The sequence below is a fragment of the Gallus gallus genome, chromosome 1 (genome assembly GCF_016699485.2).
Source record: "Gallus gallus isolate bGalGal1 chromosome 1, bGalGal1.mat.broiler.GRCg7b, whole genome shotgun sequence".
In the NCBI taxonomy this organism is placed as follows: domain Eukaryota; kingdom Metazoa; phylum Chordata; class Aves; order Galliformes; family Phasianidae; genus Gallus; species Gallus gallus.
In genome coordinates, this window is record NC_052532.1 from 187,694,317 (window position 1) to 187,713,892 (window position 19,576).

Consider the following 19,576-nt stretch of genomic DNA (forward strand, 5'->3'; position numbering starts at 1 on the left):
CTTATATGCAGACCTGATAAACTTTGGAGTGCTATTGGAATTCAGCATTACATGGAAATAAAAACCAAAACATTTTAAAATACCAGTAAAGGAGCTTACAGGAAAGTGTAATTTCTAGTATTAGGAGTCTCGTCTCTGTGAATATATATAGATTTTCTGAACTACAGATTTAGCTCAGTCCTTTGCTAATAATCAGTGCTAGAGAAGGGAATTCACTCATACTACTGCTTGCTTACTGGTAACCTGAATGTAAAGTGCAGAGTCACAGTCTGGGTTTGTTTGTTTTCTTTTTCTTTGTCCTGACAGAAAGATTTCGGGATTTACTGCTTCTACATTCAAATCAAGATGCAGAGATTCTGCCCATCTTTCAGCAAAGGCACTATCCCAAGTAAGTAACACTGTCTTCTTGTGAGACTTATAATCCTTATCTATTTGCAGCCAAGGAGGGCAAAGCATTTGTAGCACTGTGCATGCTTTTGGTGTGAAGTCCTAAGGCAGAACTGTTACAGAGACACACTTGCACTGAGATTTGCAGTCTTTCAGCAGTGTCAGGAAGAAGCAGACATGCTCTGCAAGCATGCCCAGCTGTCAGGGGGAGGTGGTGGCAGAGTGCAGAGTTAAGCTGCCTGGATCAGACTAGTGGAGCTTTGTTTCACTTGGCACTGTGTGTTGACATAGGCAGATGTTTTGTCAGGCTAATCCGCACTCTTCTCTTGTGGGATTCCATCATTTGCAATGACAGATTCCCTTGGATTTTAACAGGCTCCCCTCAGGAAGACTGCAAGCTCTATAAAATATTTTTTTGCTGCCATTTTTTATGGATATACACAGAGGCAAAACAGAAGAACAGTGTTGTGTGTTTTTTTACGGTGTAATTGTATTGACTTAATCTCTTTCTATTAAATGACATACATGCACGAAACAATAAGCACTGGTTGCTATATTATTTTAAAGAAACTGTGAATTTCAATAAAGTCTTGGAAAAAGGCAGGGAGGGGGAAGAAAGAAGAAGAGATAGTCCTCTCATTAATTGTGGCCACAGTGAGCCATGGAGGGAAGATAGTGTTGGATGAACAGATGGAGGAAAAGGAAATATAAACATGTGGAGACAAGCCAGCAACAATGATGGCAATCAGCAAAATTATTCATTTTAATCATCATTATTTTAATCATTAACTGGTTCCTGTAATACGTAAGAAACCAGTGGAGCTACTTGCTAAATAAAGCTCTTAAAATCTTACAACTTTTTACAAGTAAATCTTATAACCATGCAGCAGATAGGATTCTATCCCCGATTATTTTCTTTGCATCACCTATTCTGTTGCTTTACTGGACTATCATGGTGGTACAATATATGAGACTCTGGGAGATACCTTAAATTGTCTGACTGTTCTGCTTGTTTGATTAGGACTTCCATGCATTATTACCTTGGTCTTTCACCTGTAGGAGCACTACAATAGTAATTTTTCCACAGTACTAAAAAACTTCATTTAGCTTAAATGTTTTCTTTCATGGTGTGGACGCTGTCAGACTGGCCTGAGAAAGAAGTTTATCCTCCTTACCTCTGTATAAATCATTCGTAAGCTATCTGACTTTCCATTTTTATATGCAATTTATTGCTAATATTGTTGGCAAGTGCAGTATACTAGCATTATCAAATCTGTGGGGGAATTATCATCTGTTCTTCTCTGCCCAGTCCATGTTACAGCTCTTTCAAAATCATACATGGAGCTATTAGAACTTACAGTGGCCCTGCATATGAAATGATAAATGTTTTCAGCCACATTCCTTGGGAAGATTGAGTGATTCCCATTATGCAAAAAATCAGTCAAACTTTGGCACTTGACTGAAAGAAAATTTTGCATTTGTTAGAAACAACAGATATCTGCTTATAGTGCCATTAATCCATGCATATTTGCTTGCTTGCTTACAGAAATTCATTGTTCATTATACTTCATTTACAAGCTAGGTGAATACTGTTGACATGTCCTAATTTCCCTGGGGGTTCTTTTTCAAGTGAAATCCTTGTGTTCGGCAAGGTAGAAAACATGTTAATCTTCATGATGTATTCTGTCTTATTCCCATTTCAGTTTTTCACTTCTGTGTGCTCATTTTCATTAAAAGATCAGTCAACAGAAATCAAGATAATGAACAGGCAGATCTCATAAATGAGTGTTCCTTCATTGACTTCAGCTAAGCAGTAATCATTTGTACTATGTAAGGATCTGAGCAGTAAGGTCATTTTAATGCGACCTTATTGTGGAGCACAGGCTGAAACTTGTAATGCTTAAGAACAACCTACAGATGCGAAGGTTAAAAATAGAAGAGCAATTACAAAACTGGTTTAGATGAATAGCCTGAATAAGCAAGGTTTAGTAGATAGAATGAGCAAAAGTTTGCACGTATTTGAGAGACATGTACCTAAAGGAAGGAGGTGGGAAAGGAAGATGATCAGTATCACCCAGGATATTCAGAGTTATAGTAGAAATATTAAAGGCAAAGTGAGCAAACTATAATCCATCAGTTTGAAAGAAGTAGAAACCTTGGTCTTCTGGGCTTAATTATGTTCTTGTTATATTAAGATCTGAACTTCATCTCATGAGACAGCATGTTAATTTTGAGTACGTGTTTGTAAATTAAGGTAGACTTGGTGTGCGTGTACCAAAATACTGGTCATTTTCACATCACAAAAAGCAGAAAATCCCAAACCCTTACCTTTATATATATGTAGGCTCAAACATATATCTTTGAAGGTCATCTTTGTTAAGGTGTTGAAATTTTGAGCTCAAACAAAGCCAAATGATGTTATTCAATTCTCATCATGGACCAGTCTAAATAAATAGGCGGCTGAAACTTAGTGCCCTAAACTGTTGTGCCATCTGGCTCCCAATTGCTATTCATTCTAATGATAATGGATCTTTGATGGATTTGTGCCAATTTGCTACAGCTTGAGATTGGAGCCAAGAGGCTTCTAATATTTCATAAATAATACCCCAGAAATAAATGTTTTATCTTATTTGTAACTGTCTTGAGAATGTTTTTCCCTTTAGAGAGAAAAGTAATTTGTGGCTAACCAGAAAAAGCAGTGAGTCCCGGAATGTGGCTCCTGGAGGTTACAGTACGTAAAGATCACATCTGTGGAGGTTCCCCTTCACCCCAGATTTACTACACAGGAGTAGTTAGCAAGATCGTGTCCTAGAAACCCAGTTCAGTTCATATTAGAAGCAAAGGCAACATCTTCCTTGGTGTTGAGCAAGTGGTAAGAGTATGACTTATGCCTTTGTCACTCACTCTTCGTTATAAGGCAAGGAGTTTTATAATTTTAAAAAGAGGAGTTGAATTTTAACAGTGATTTTCTAAAATTGGATTTCTGTGAAGTGCTTTACAAAAGGTACTCAATAGAAATACACCAGAAATAGAAAGCAGGTCTTCTGCTGTCTTTTCAGATTTGTGCAGTTGGCTCTTTCATATAAAATAGCATCCATCCTGTTTCCTGCTACAAAAACACGTGGTCTGCCCATATTGCTGAAATCACATGGGAAGATACCAAGTGAAGGAGTTTTTCACTAGTTCCCACACAAGCAGTACAGTGCTTTGCGTACTGTACTAAGTGCTCCAAGCGTGAAAATTTCTGTTTTTGAAGTGCTTTGAGATTTATTGCAATAAATAAATGAGATTTATTGCAATAAAATAAATTTACTGCAAATATTGCAGGCTGGAAGCTAACTATCTCACAGCAGCACTGAGCCCTCAGTTAGCCTGAGTCTCAGGGAGCTCAGAGCATTTAGATTGATTACGTGATTAAAAAAAGATACCTGCTGAAGGAATCAGCAGTGGCATTTAAATAAGCTCAACATGTTTATAGAGAAGAATGTTTTGGGGTGTTTTTTTAGTGGTTTGGGGGGGGAGGGGGGAGGGTTGGCTCTAACCTTTCATCCGTTTTCCTTTATTTACATTGGCCTTTCAGCAGTATCATGTTATCCTGTATAGTTTGTTGTCCAGTGCACAGTTGAGTTGCATGAACATAAAATCTCCACTGTAAGATATTTTCTTGTAAAAGGATATTTTCTTGTATTTTGGGATTTTTACCAAATGGCACAAACAACAGTGACAGCAGGATAAGGGCTGGTAGCTGTTTATAAAAACAACAGTTATGTTGTAGGAGTAATCATGTCAATAAAAATGCAAATATTGGCTTGGTTTTCTTGAAACCATAAGGAAAAGGGAAAGGAGGACTTTAATTCATTCTGTATGTTTGAGCTATAATCCTACAAAGAGATATGTGGACATATCTGCATAATATCAAGCAAGGACAACTTGATATCTTGCAGTATTTATAATGGTACATTAAACTCAAATATGGGTTATCTATTCCTATCTATTCCTTGAGACAGAGGCTTTATTTGTTTATAGCATCAGTGCAATGCCCCAGTAACTTCTAGTGCAAAATAAAGACACTTTTGTTCTGTTTCCAAAGGCCTTGTGTTCAAGTATCAACAATGGAGTGAGAGTGAGTCCCCTTAGAGTAGAAGGGAATTTTGCTGCTGCCTTCAGAAGTGCTCAAACTTTTCTTGAAATTGAAGAAACTTTGAAGAAACAAGTTCAGATCTTTCAGAAGTGGACAGATGGGGGGAAAAACCTGTATCTTCTGGGAGTTTGGTGGAGCAACATACATGCAAAGTTGATGCTCTGTGTGTGTATATACTCTTTTGAGCACTAAGCAATCTACATTTCAAGTTCAGCTTAGCTCTGTTTAGGATAGCATAGCTGTGGCTCATTAGCAGGCATAATCTGCTTTATGCAAAACATTGCAGTGCTCCCAGTTGAGAAGCGAGAAGGCTTGACTGAAAATAAAAGATTCCTAAATCTTTCAAAATACCTAGGAGATGAAATCATTGCTTTGTTCAGAGTGAATGGTAGAAGACATAACATTGCAGCTGGTTTTCATTTTGCTGTTTGGGAGCAGGAGCACAGTTCTTGATAAACCCTGTTGATTTAATTAATATATACCTGCCCTCTACTGAACAGCAGTGCGAGACGATGTGGAATTAACTGCCACAAGATATCTTGAAGGCAGTTTTTTTTAAGCAGCTCGAACAGAAGCGATAGTAGTTTGGTGCAGAAGGTATTAGTAGGGTTCTTTGATTCATTATGCAAGAGAGAGTTTCAGTGATCCCTTCTTGGCCTCATATCCAGTTTTATCATAGTTTTAAATATAATGGTTTACAATAGTTGAAAAAAACTAGTTTCACAATTACTATAGCTACAGAAATCCAATCACTGGGCTCTGTGGAGAGAAAAACAAATGCGAACAAATCGTGGTTGTTGACAGTAGTGACTTCCTTCTTCAGTTCATGAACAAAAGGAAAGATTCATCGTTCACTCGTATACACCTACCTGCACATTAGCAATTTAATTTGTGGCCCCATGCTTTCAGCATGGGACCGCTGAAGCTGAGTTTTACACAGAACCTGTCAAGGAGCCAGCATCTTTTGTTGATGCTTTGTTAGTCTTGGTGAAAAAGGGAAAGATGTGAATTCCAGTTACAACAAAGAAGAAGTGAAAAGGAGAGAAAAGAAAGATGTGAATTTCAGTTAGAATAAAGAAGACAATGGACAATATTATGCCCCTAAAAATGTTAAAGAAATTGGAAAGGAAAAAGGAGCTGCTTACTGTGTCGTCCTTTGTATTTCATATAAGATTTTACAAAAACTGTATTTCCTGGTGTCTAAGGAGGGCAGAATTATGTCAGCTCATTGGTGTTCTGGCTCTTGCCCAAACAAGGTTTGAAGAAGCAGGAAAGCTGTGAGATCAGAGTCTCAGCTGTACCACCAGTCCCCCTTCAAACCACTTAATACTTCAGAAAACAGAACATACTGGTGCTGCCCCAGAGGTAGCAGAGCAAGTATAAGCTCTGCATAAGAGCAGAGGAGAGCATGAACATTCAAGCCAAAGGAGATAGATGAGCTCTTCTATTTTTTCATAAGATTGGCAGGGATGGTCTCTTCTCATCAGATCATGAGCCTAAATTTCAGTTTGCACTGATGGAGTGGTTCAGTTCTGAGTGCCAGGCTCCTTTATATACATGAGAGATACTACACAATTATTTTTCATGCAGTAGTGGACTTGAAGCTCTTGGTGTTGATCAGAAACAGAGAGAGATGCCCATGTTGATCTAACAGCCATCCTGTATCTTCTCTGAGAAATGAATAGGAGCTCTGGGCTGGGGGATGTCAACCAGGCCACGCTGGACTGAGCATCCTCAAGTAAACACATACATCAAGCACGCTTCATTGAGGAACGTGCCTCAGCATTGAGGCTAGAACTTTGCTCAGAAGTATCTCTCAAGTCTTAAAAACTGGCTGTGATAGAGAATTCATTTCATCCCATAGTAAGTTATTGCAGCAGTTAATTGTCTTCAATCACTGGGACAGGAGCTGGCTCCTGGGAGATGGTGCCTAGTAGGCCAGTCTTGCCCAAAGGAAGATTCTTCTACATCCACATCAAGTGGTTTGTAAGGAGCACAAGTGTTTTTGAGCAGCCAGACAGCCAGCAGCTGGAAAACATTGTTAGCAGCTGCAGAGCAGCAACAGCTCGTGATATTAGCTGCCAAATCCGTTCTGAGTGTTGCCTAATCAGCTAGCTCAAGCTGCTCATGACTAGAACTGGAGACTGAAGTAGATAAGTCCTAACACAAAAGCAACTTGAATACAAGATTTGTACAGTTATTGCATGGGGAATATAAATTGGGTAATACTTGGAGATTCTGGTGGCTGTTTCTGTATTGCAAAAAAATATGTGGGTTATAGATTTGACAGAAAATTCCTAGTCTAAGTGTCTGCACCTGAAGTGAGGCATTGAGTGTGCTGAGTGAGGTGCCTCACAGTGCTTCTCCCTTGGTATCATAAATGTAATGACATTTTTTCTCCCCTCAAAGCAATGGCAGAAGCTGAGTTATAGGCACCAACTGGAAAGAAGAGATACTGAAATCATTTACTTTAAAGCCTAATAGTTTTCATGTAACACTTCATGTGTTAATTATCCATTCCTGTCATGGTATCTGTAATATGAGATTTAAATTAAGTTTGTGCATGGTGGGAAATAATTTAAAACCAAACTCCACAAGGAAGTTTCCTCATTCCTCTGAGAACCTTTAGAAAGCAAAATCGCTGCATGCTGCAAAAAATACATGGGACTAGGGTCAGTCCTATGTCAGTCCTAGGTGCCCTGATTCTGATTTAACATTTTGGAGACTGTAATCTGTCCTACAGCCTGTACAGTGTAAGTGCTCTCTGTTTCCTGTCTGGTTCATAAAGTACTCAAGTGTCTAACTGAGGCCAAATGTCTGAGTGCTTCTCAGCGCTGGGCTCTTGCTTTCATAAGGCATGGTGCCTCAGGATGTTTTGTCATGATGTAATATGCTGTGTATTTCCCTTCACTGTTTACCATATTTTTAAGGCATAAATTAACTTCTAGATGTACTTGGCACTGGTGGGGCTGCACCTTGAGAACAGAGTTCAGTTCTGGGCCCTTCATACAAGAAAGACATTGAGGCCCAGGTGCGTGTCCAGAGAAGGGCAGCAAATCTGTGAGGGGTCTGGAGCACAAGTGTTATGGGAAGCAGCTGAGGGATTGTTCAGTCTGGAGAAGAGGCGGCTCAGGGGAGACCTGATTGCTCTTCAGAACTCCCTGAAAGGAGGTTTTGGTGTGGCGGGGGTCATTCTCTTCTCCCAGGTAACAGTGATAGGATGAGAAAAAATGGCCTTAAGTTGCATCAGAAAAGGTTCAGGCTGAATATTAGGAAGAATTTCTTAGGAAGAGTGGTGAGGTAGTGGCACAGGCTGCCCAGGGAAGGGGGTGGAGTCACCATCACTGGAGGTGTTCCAGAAATGTGGAGATGTGGCACTGAGGGATCTGGTTAGTGGGCATGGTGGGGATGGACTGATGGTGATCTTAGTGGTCTTTTCCAACCTTAACAATTCTATGATTCTATAATGTTGTTTTCTAAGATTGGAATGTTTATGGTGTAATTACATCCTGTTTTAGATAAATCGCCATTAAAAAACTGAATTTCTTAACTTTACTGCTACCACTTTGCTGAAGTATTTCTGAAGTTCTTTTGAATAGGCCGAATTGTCCTTTTTTACATAGGTAGGTGAACAGTATTTGAAATGTGGCCATTTATTTGCAAGGTCTTCTTCAAAATAAGGGTATTTACAACCCCTTAAAAATCTCAAAAGACTTTGAAAGCAATTTGTCTTTTTTTTTTTTTTTGGTGCCATATTGTGCTGCTTTAACTGGGATGAGACAAATCATGTGCGTGTACTTTCACTGCACGAGGGAATCATAAACTTGCTGTTCCAGGCATTTGGGCACTGTAAAGATGAAACTGTGATCTTAAGAATATATCAAGAGTATCTCCTACCATTGCAAAGTTTTCAAAGTGAGTTTTCTGCTAATCATTTCATCAGTAGGAGTTGGAAGTATATTGGAGAGATCTCACTCACTTCGCTCAAATCTAGGAAATAAACACTTCATTCAAGCTGATACGTGATAAAATCTCTGAGAGTTGTGAACCAAACTCAAGCTCTCCATAAAAATTCAGAATAAGATGGAAAAAAGACTGCAAGGTGCCCAAATCGTTCAGTTAAAGGATTCTGTAAACAATTCAGTGGCTCTGCCAGCATTTCTGAGTGGAAAGGGCAGGTGCTGCTGTCCTGAAGGATCATGGCTGATCTGGGGAGTGTAAAAGTCTCTGGTTACATATTCCACTTACATTAAAGTGAAATACTGTACTGCTTTCCCTCCAGAAGGAACAAAATTTTGGTGAAAGACATTACATTCTTGCTTATCTATCAGCCCTGCTTTGTTTCAAGGAGAGGACAGGAAATTTTGCTTCAGCCCACCTATGTCAGAATTGCTGATGAACTTAAGAAGAAGCTCTGTATTTGAATTTGGTGCCTGAAGGGCTTGAAAGGAAGTGGAATGCTGCTGGATATTGTGTGATCTGAGTGGGAGGAGGAAGGGAGAGAAGGGAGGAAGGAGAGACAGATGCAGCTTTTTATTTTGCATGCAGTCCACACGTTACATGAAGAAAGATACCTTAATTCAAACGAACAGGTTTACCTTATGGGATCAGCAGAACAGAATTTGATGAGCTTGTTCAGCTTTATAAGGTTCTAATTGTAATGAGAGCCTGTAGGCACTTATGTGACAGGCAAGAGGTGCTGATGTAGACTGACAATGAGAGATCTTTCTGTCTTCTTCTGGGGAGGAGGTTTAAGGAATGTCTGGGTAATTTATTTGCTGAGCACTATATTCCCTGGAGAAAATAGGCTGTCTGGTGTCCCCAAGGCTTCTTTCACCCGGGGAGCCATTAGCATGCACTTGAGCATCTCATTCCAAGCTGTAAATGCAGCAGAAGGGCTGTCCCCAAGGGCTCAGTCCCTGCTTCCCTCTTTCAGAGTCAGCAGAAGCAGCACTTCTGAGGTGGGAAACTATAACTTTCACTGCCTCATTTGCAGCAGCAATTTCCTTTTTGAATGTGTGGGTTGTTTTGTTCTGTTTTTAACAATATGCATTATATTTTCATATTATTAAATAATGGGAACTAGCTCTGTAGTAGTTAAAAGTACACTTCTTGGTTGCACCAATTAAGGAAAGCACTTTAAGAGATGGATGTAAACAGTGGTTACCAAAATTTGGATTGACTTTCTCATTTGATGGCAAAATAGAGCAGGTTGACTGCAAGTAACCCTGAGAAGCATCACTGGACCTTAAGAAATCCATTTCTCTGTTCATTGCCTGTTCAAGCTACACATGGCTAAATGAACCCCCCTCATTGGATTAACTTTGTCTGTTGTTAATTATTTGGCTCTGCACTCAGATTCTGGCACTAGTGAATAACATCTGCACAGAGTGGAAATATTTTGGCAATTAAAAGCCAATTAAATTTGACTTGTTTCCCTCTTTTATCCATCTTAAGATGTCAAAAGTGGAGACCTATGGCTGGAATGTTTAACATCTATTTAAAAAAAAGGTTTCATTTTGGTAAGATGGGGGTCTGTTTTTCTCTGGACCAAAGGTGGCTTCATGGATGGTACTTTGAGGGACGTTGCCCGTAAAAGTTGTTCACAGAAAAAAAAAAAAGGAAAAGAAAAAAGTGCTTCTAAATTATGTGTGGTTTCATTATCATTGGGTCACTAGTGGTTAAAAAAAAAAAAACCCTGTTCAGTCAATTGCCATGTAAGGTCAACCAAAAGGATGAAACAGAATTCACAGGGAAATTACAGGACTGAAGCTTTTATCTGAAATCATTTCTATCCTTTCTTTCACGTTTGGCTTGCCAAGAGTTCTCCAATGAGAAGCTATCAGTTTAAGCCGTGTATCTGAGAGATCCACAGATAAAAGCCATCACTATAAAAAACATAAAACAATGAAACTCTAGAAACAGTCCTTTGTGTGTTGTTGTCTTCCCTTTCCTTTCATTTACTTATTAAATAGTGTCATCTATATACTGATAAGGTTTATGACCACTGTAAGAGATGTTTCTCCAAGCCTCTCAGCCTTATAATGAGGTCGCTGTTGCAGTCTTTGCAGTGTTGGAAAAATAAACAAAATTACTCCTGTGTATAAAGTAAATACTGTCACACAGTGTCAAACTGACATGCCCAGGTTCTCCTGGAGAAGGTATGGCAGAGAACTGGTTTTGTCTGGGGTCTTTAAGTCCCAGCACAACACTTGAGCTGCTACATTTCTCTTTGTGCTCCTTGTAAAGTTCTTGCTAAAGGGGAAAGAGTCATTTTTAATTGGGGACCTTTGGGCACTTCCACAACAGATAGAGCGGCTATAGCATTAGAAATATGTGGTGGTTTAACAAATGGGTGGTGAATGCAGCCATTAGGAAAAACGTAAATGCAATTTCTGAATCTCTGTATTCACCTGCCAGCCTGATTTTTACTTTATGGTTTGTTAAAATTACAACTGTTCAGGAAGCCCTTAAGCAGAAAGAAAGTAAATGGTATGTGAAACATCTGAAACGCTGATCTCAGCTGGTAGATACAGAATGGGCTCTGCAAGGAAAGATATTGGTAGGTACACAGAACCTAGAGAACTGGGATTTCACCCATGGTGTACTTCCCACATCTTGCTGTTTACTTGCAAATGTAAGTACCATAGCAGGAAAAATAGTAAAAAGCAGACTGCATGAATAGAATCTATAGTCCGTATTTGCTTGATGGTATCTCTTTCATTTCTGCAGAACAAAATCCTAGAGTCATGGGATTCAGTAGTGTTTTTGCTACCTTTTTGTCCTTGAACCAAACTATTTTGTGGCTGGACTTGATGGTCTTTAAGGTCTTTTCCAACCTGAGCAATTCTATGATGCTATGATTCTGTATTTTCATTGAGAGTTTAGCAAATTATTGTCTAAATAAGAATCATAGAATCGTTTGAGTTGGAAAGGATCTTTAAAGGTCATTTAGTCCAATTCCTCTGCAATGAACAGGGCATCTACAGCTGGATCAGGTGCTGAGATGCCTGTCCAGCCTGACCTTGAACATCTCCAGGGACGGAGCATCAATGACCTCTCTGGGCAAAATACTGCAGAATACTGCATAGTATATTAAAATGAAAAGGAAAAAAAAAAATCACTATCAGGTAGAAACCAGTGAATAATTCTTAAGCAGACAATTTAAAATGGAGTGAGGTATCAAATATGCAGCAATTCATCTTGGGACTTGTTGTTTTTAATATCTTAAGTAATGACTGACAAGGAGGAAACTGTAAACACCGAGTTAATTAAATGCTCAGATGGTATTGGGACAGGGAAGATAGTATATTGCAGAGCAGATGGATTGAAGCTTCTGAGTGATCTGGCAAATTTCAGGAGGTGTGCTGAAGTAAAGTAAGATGAATCAGATACCTATTAAATTAAGCTCATGGAAGTTGAGAAAGTTTTGCTGCCTTATTACACCGTAATGAAGAGCATAGCTGAAAAATTGAATGACATTCTGGAAATGACAGTGGATCAGGGAGATTGTATTAAAAGTCAGAAGTACTTCTGTTCCTCTCAGACCCATCAAAACTGGCATTTGAGGTCAGACCTGGGGCACAGTTCTGTGATCTGCATTTTACAATGACAAAGAACACGACAGGGATAAGCTTAACCAGCGCAGAACTGCAGGACGCTGATTTTATGCAAGAAGTCTCACAAATCAGATTTTCTATGTGTCTCCTGAGTGACAAGACCAGTCACACACGCTGTGATTTCTCTGTATATTCATAGGACTTCACTGTGCCTGGTCAGTAGAAACTGCACTTGGACCAACAGGAAAAGCTCCAGGGTACCTTCCTCTGAGACTCTGAATCTGTGCCAGATGTGTTCTGCAGTGATGTACCGCCTCTGCTCTTGCCACTTCATCACAGTGCCCTGTAGCAGTGTTTTGCAAACAGCAGGTTAAAACCTTCACCGTATTTATGAAAAGCAAGAGTGGGACAGGCTATGAGACAAATGCTCTATTTGAAGTGCCTAGAGTGAGTTTAAACACCAATCCCTGCACTCTTTCTCTTGCAAAGTCTCTTGCTCATCTGTCTTGGTTGGGGTCATCTTTTCTCTCTCAGCTTTTTAATAGAATTTCATAGAAATGCTAACTATAAGATTCTCTTTGTTATCGTGTACCCTCTTACAGTACACAGAAAGATAAGAGCACGAAGAAATGTCAAAATTAAAGGGATTAAAAATGCTTCATTTTTGAATAACCCCAGAGACCAGAGGGTGGTACAGGCACATCTTTGTATTTCTGGAAAGGTAATAATGATGACACTAACACCTATGAATAATGATGCCATTATATAGAGGCTTGGCAGGACTGAAATTGGAATACTGCAGACAATAATGGGCCATTCACTTTAAACAGAACTCAAAATGAGAAGTTGGAGCCTATTCAGAGAAAAACAATGAAGAGGTCAAGATGTTCAGGGCTGGATTGAGCTCATCTGTGATGTAATGCAGTATACGCTCCAGTAGCTTGATAAGCTTCTGCTTGTGAATCTCTATATAAACTCATCTATAGGCTTATATTGACTTCAGAAATTCCTGCTGCAAACAGTGATCTCATCCTTAATCTGCAATTTTATTGTGTCTGCGTGTGGTTCGTTCTAGCTTTCGACAGGTGTTCCTTCTTTCCATTTAGCTTAGCCAGTTTTCTATACTACTTTCCAGATAAGAGGCTGCCCATCTAGGGAAATGAGCTTGTCTGACTATCCTGGAACATCTGGAAGCCATTTGAAGTTGCTTTCTCATAGTCTTGCAGACCTCAGTTCTCAACAGTCAGAGCAATATTTAGAAAACTTCTTTGTAGGCTTTCTGACAGGAAGCATCTCTGTTCAAGGAGAGATACTTTACATACTCCCAAACCAGTAATCATTTTCTTCCTGCTTCATCCCTGATCACAGCAGGGAATTGGAACTGGATGATATTCAAGGTCACTTCTAACCCATTCTATGATTCTTTGTAGCTGCCCTGAAGGAGACCTATTGGTATAGGCACATTGACAGTCCAATTTAGGATATGAGGCTCACAGAGAGCATCTTTCCTTATAGGAAGTGAAGTTGTGAGAGACTTGCTTACAAATGGAGTTTTCCAGAGAACAGATAGGCTTATGACTGAACTAAATTGCTTTGCTTACCTATTGTACATCCAAAGACAGAAAAGAGGTAGCAGCAGCAGCACATGGCAGTTCTTCTCTTGGGGATATTGGATTTCTGCTCAGTTTTCCTGTATACTGAGGATCCCATTTTATTCCAGTACTGACTGCTTCATTGTGACAGCAGCATTTGTTCTGTGATTTATTCTTCTTTGTTTTGTTCTCCTTACTGCCATCACTTTTAATTCATCGTGACTACCCAGTGCAGTCCAGAGAGCCTAAGTGGGCTGCTTTTGAATGGATAGGGATCTGCCTGGCCTTGTCTTCGGATTGATCTGCTGCCAACTCTGTCTTCCAGCACTCTGGCCAGCTTTTTCTCACCTTTTGTTTCTGCATCTACCTGTCTAGGACTTCAGTTTCTGCTTGTTATCCTTGGTATTTGTCAGTCAACTTTTCTTTCCTCAGGCCTGAGGTGTATTGAAACTTGGCTGGAAAAGACTACTAGCAGTGTGGATGTGCTCTTACAGTGATTTCCCCCCCAAGTCTACTCTGTCATGTAAAGTTCTTGATACAATATGTGCTTCTTATATATATATATATATATATATATGTAAGTGCAAAGCTTTCATGAGAGGCTACTACTACATCTCTTGTATATATTGTCAGGCTGTCCTGAGTCCTAAACTCTAATGGAAATATTTGTCTACTTTCCTTTTTTTATTTTTTTATTTTAGTAACAACTTGAAAATACCTGAACACTGGCTGAGGGGAGCATGGTTTACCAAGGGAGAAAAAGGGCTTAGTGCTAGTGTCATCACTCCCTGTGAGAAGGACCCATGCGCTCTGCTAAATGGCATCTCTGAAGTGGCCACCAAAGCCAACAACATAGTCAAGAAAAAACTTCCTTTAACTATTGCAATAGAAAAAAGGTCAAATACTGAAGTTAATTACTTCAAATCAAAAATACTTTTTGCAGTGAGATGTGCAGATAACTACAGTGGTGGCATTGAATTAGTTGTGGAGAAACCTGGCTGACATGTTCAGCCTGGTTGGGGGTATTGGTCTGTAGCAGCATCTTACCACTAAATGATACAACAAAGTAAATTTTCAAAAGGCAAGTTAAAAATGGGTGGTGCAGCCACTACAAATACTCTTTTTTTTAATTTTACTTCATTATCTGGAACAGAATTGGTAGGAGACAATTTTCAGAAAGGCAGGGCGCCTCACCAAAGTTATTGTCATTATTAAGGAAATAAGTGGCAAGTTGGATTTCTTCTTGTAATAAAATTAAATCATTTGTGATCTTTAATCAAAGGAATACTTTTTGGAAACGTATAAAAATGACAGTAAAAAGGCTGCCATGGAGGAGAATTAATGTAACATTAATTAAAAATATTGAACCAAGAATTTGGTACAGAAAGTACACGTACTTCTTTGAGAGAACAAAGTTGTTTGAATATATAATTATACTTGATTGCAATTTTCATACTGATTTTACAGACCTTTTTAATGAGGTAAGTGAATGGCCTGAAGTGATACTCAGCAGTGAGCATTAAGAAATACGTAAATACTTCGGGGCAGTTTCTAGGCACTTTTATTCAGTTTTGATGAAAAAGAACTTGGTCTGAGGGAAGGCAGTATTAAATTGCAGTTTGCCTTCAAGTTGCCATAGAAGTCCTGAAAAAGAAAGAGCCATATGTGCTAGAATGTCTGTCAGTAATGTGTCTATTTTCTGTTGCATTCAGTGGAAGTTTTTTTTCTATGCTTTTTTGAAATTTTCATTCATTGTTAGCAAGTTTTTCCCCCTCATCCATCCTCCTCAACTCTGTGTTAGACATCCAGCTTCCCATTGGTACTTGAACAACTGCTGTTTATCTCCAGCCTGCTCCAGTGAGAGTCTCCTTGAACCTCCACTATGTCTCGGAAAACCATTAGTCTTGGTTCAAGGTTTGCAGAAAGAACTTTCTTCATTAAAATGTAGGTATTCGCATTGCTCTTCTATTTTCTTACCTTAGTTATCCCGCCTTCAACATGCTATATTTTTCTATGTAGTACAAATATAAAATACTTCTTCAGTCATCCCTGGGCCTTGAGGGTGTAAGCTGAACAACAGGTGATTTTGTTCTGTTATATCCAACCAAGGAGAAATAAATGAAACTGAGAGCTTTAAAATCCATTCTACGAGAAGAAAATCTAATGACAGTTGATTCTTTGTGGTTTAAAGCCATATACTTTGTCAGAATTTGGTGTTGCACCAACAGATAAAAGAAGGAATTTCTATAAAAGAGAGAGGAAACTCCTACAAGCTCTAGTATGTACTTAAAAAAATATGGTGTTAAAAAGAAAAACAATGTATGCAATCAATCAGAAATTAACCTCAAGATGTTTTAAAAAAGATGATGCGTAATGAAATCTGAATTCAAATAATAAGATGCAATCTTGTGCAGAATAGTATACAAAGTTAATTGAACCCACTGGGTTTTAGAAGCTTGCTTGTCTAAGGGACTGCTGGTTTCAGTAATGAAGACATCATCCTTCACAGTGTCAGAAGATCACATGAGAATCTCTGATCTCACATGCCACATGTCACTTTTTCTTACCCTTAGAAGCCCCGAAAGGCATCATAGTTTTGGATATCCATCCAAATCAAGGATGATATATATTTTGTTCAGTGTTGGTTCTTCAGCTTTAAAAGGATATTGGTACTGAAATTCTCTCAATAATCATAAGCGTTCTGGAAGCATAATGTCAGAGTGTATGCTTTATTTGTTGAAGTTTAAATGACATGAAGTGTCATATATCGACTTCAAAAAAGGAAGCATCTCTGTGGATTTTTGCTGCAGAAAATGGTTGAAAAACACTGATGAAAGTGTTTTTGAAAAGCAACATAATGTAATTTGTTGTATCTAGGTTTTTACTGAAAACTGCAAATCGAACCCTTGGCTCTAAGTACGTCGAAACACTTCAGTGATCTGCTTTGCTTTCTACAAACCTAGCATATGAAAGATTTTCTCATATATAAGTTTCAGAATTGGATAATTTCCAGTATTATTCATCTGCATTACCATGGTGCCCTGAAGAGGCATCTGGAATGCACCCAGATGCACACAGCCACACAGCAGAGGCTGCCCTGACCAAACCAATGCAAACTTGAACTGGAGAGAACAGATGGATGCAACCAGACAGCAGAATTCAGGGCAACAGTGAAACAGTACTGGGCCAGAATATCACTGAGCTGTGGCCAGCAAGCCAGCAGCCTCAATGCTGTAAACTCCTGGCTTATTGTTTTTTAGGTATTAGGGAAGCAAGAAGTCTTCATAGGGAATTTGGTGGGAGATGGTGAAATAGCTCTGCAGATGTTTACAGAAATTCCCTCCCAGGCACGAAGGGCAGTGTGGGAGGAACATGAAGGCACTTGTCTGAATATTTATCGCATGGGGGTGGAGGCTGGTGCTGTGGGTTATCAGAGGGAGGTGATGGCATCTCATTGGTACACAGGAGGGGAGGGGAATTGCAGTAGCAGAGCAGAAGGAGACAGATTCAGCCATCAGAGTTGATTCCTTGGACTTCTCAGTCTGTATCCATCATGGCAGCACTGAGCTGAGGCTTTGGCTCAGGGTAAGTTTCTGCTACCACTTCAGTTCTGCTTGGCCTTCAGCTGCTGTTCAGAGCAGGACCATCTCTGAGGTCCTGTTGAGTTGAGCCAGTGCACTCAGTGGGCACACAGCTCATCATACCCTGAGTACATTATCTTATCTGCATCTCTTTTCACTCCAGGAGACTTATTCTGTACACTTATACAAAGATATCTACACTTAGCTCATAGCAGTAAACTGAATACCGCTCCAAGGATATCAAATCTCATTCTGCTTGAGGAAGTCCTTACTTTTTTGACATTACTAACTGTTTTGCCATGAACTTAAATCAGTTGAGGACTTCACTCTCTGTTTAATGCAGTACTTAATATCCAGGCATTTTCAGCTTCCAAATGCTGAGACTTTAATCAACATTTCTTACAAGTTCTTCATTTAAGTCTTCTAGCCATCTGTTATGCCACTAGTATCCCTGATAATGTCTCACAGTAGCTCCCTAAGCTACAATGTAAATTTGAGCAATGGAGTGCAATATAGGCAATAAACTTCTCAGGGCACCCTACAGCAGAGCATGGCACTGACGTCCATGTTGAACAGATGTGGACAGGTGCCTCCACACATCCCTTTGCAGTTCCTTACAGAAGAGAATAGCTCGGGTCACAAAAGCAGTGCAGCTGCCTGTGTCGCCAAGACCATGTCTGTTGGTTTAGGGACAACCATGTGGTACTGCACTGCATTGCCCCAAACTGGAAAAGAAAATGCTATCTTGGTGATTGCTGGGATATTTCTGTACTACCATACTGTAGAATATGTATGCTTTAAATAGAAAGCATGTTCACCATCTATCTTTTTAATATGGTGCTCTGCTGATTTTTGTGATATATCCTGTTCTGAAGAGCTTTTTTCTCTTTTATGAGCTAAAAAGTTGTGCCAGAATAACTGAAAGCACTCTAAAGTCTGGAAATGAACGCATGTGAGAAGAACAACTTGTTATTTGAGTAAGTTTGCCTGAAGGGGGATTGCTAAACTTCTACTAAAATTCCATTCTCTTCCTTCATGTAAATTAAATAAAAGCTTAGGGGGAGACCATAATATAGTAGTGTGATATATCTGGGTTACAACTGAAGATGCAAAAAGTCATCTTACCTCCCTTTGCTTATCTGTCTTTTTATTGAACACTTAGAGATTTCATTTGTAATAATGAACTGCTTTTATTCAGAACTTTGCATTTCTGCCAAATGAAATGAAGAGCACTTTGACAGGAAATGCAAGTTGCATAATCTTTGCAGAAGCCCATGACTGAATCCGTGCTCTGTTCTTTTTTCTGCTGCTTTATATGGCATCAGATTTCTTCTTCTGTCTTGAAATCCTATCTGACCATTGCCATCAGGCCATCAGAGCCACACTTCTTTTAGTTATAAATTGTTCCTATAGTAAACAGGGATTAAATAGTATGTTTATGGCATCCATTCAACAAAATCAACCCAAGAGGTCATATTATTCTTTGAATTATTAATCCCAGATACGAGTGCAGCCTGGGAGAAGAACTCTTTGAGAGCAGTCCTGTGGAGAAGGACTTGGAGGTTCTGATGAACAGAAACCTGGAGATGAGCCAGCAGTGTGCTCTTGCTGCCTGGAAGGCCAACAGCAACCTGGGCTGCATAAACAGAGGGGTGGCAGCTGAGAGAGGGAGAGAATTCTCTCCTTCTGCTCTGCCCTCATGAGGCCCCATTTGGAATACTGTGTCCAGGCCTGGGGCCCCCAGCACAGGAATAATGTAGAGCTTTTGGAGTGGGTCCAGAGGAGGGCTGTGGAGATGATCAGGGGGCTGGAGCACCTCTCCTATGAAGAAAGGGTGAGGGAGTTGGGCTTGTTAATCTTGGAGAAGACTCCAGGGAGACTGCATTGCAGTCTTCCAGTACTTGAAGGGAGCTTACAAGCAGGAGGGGGACCAACTTTTTACACCGTATGACAGGGACAAGGCAAGGGGAAATAGCTTTAAACTAAAATAAAGAGGGGAAATTTAGGTTAGATGTTAGGAAGATTTTTTTTATTTTTTTTTTTACTCAGAATGTGTTGAGGTGCTGGAGCAGGTTGCCCAGAGAAGCTGTGGTTGCCCCATCTCTGGAGGCATTCTAGGCCAGGTTGGATGGGATCCAGGGCAGTCTGAAGTGGTGGTTGGCAATCCTGTCCATGACGGGGGGGTTGTAACTAGATGATTTAAGGTCCCCTCCAACCTAAGCCATTCTGTGATTGTACGAATCAATCTTCTCAAGCAGCCTGGTGCAGTGAGTTAACGCAATAGCAGTAGTTTTCCTGCTTTTTCATTATTCTCAC

The 19,576-nt window shown here is 39.7% G+C and overlaps 1 protein-coding gene across 5 annotated transcripts in view; it reads left to right on the top strand.

The window, feature by feature from the left end:
• NOX4 (NADPH oxidase 4) overlaps nt 1-19,576 on the top strand; it is a 135,704-nt gene that overhangs the window by 90,055 nt on the left and 26,073 nt on the right. For all 5 annotated transcript variants that reach the window (XM_040700426.1, NM_001101829.3, XM_015280045.4 and 2 more), the window contains one exon: nt 307-388. In XM_040700426.1, coding sequence (XP_040556360.1) covers nt 307-388 — 82 coding nt within the window. The remainder of the gene's footprint in view (nt 1-306; nt 389-19,576) is intronic.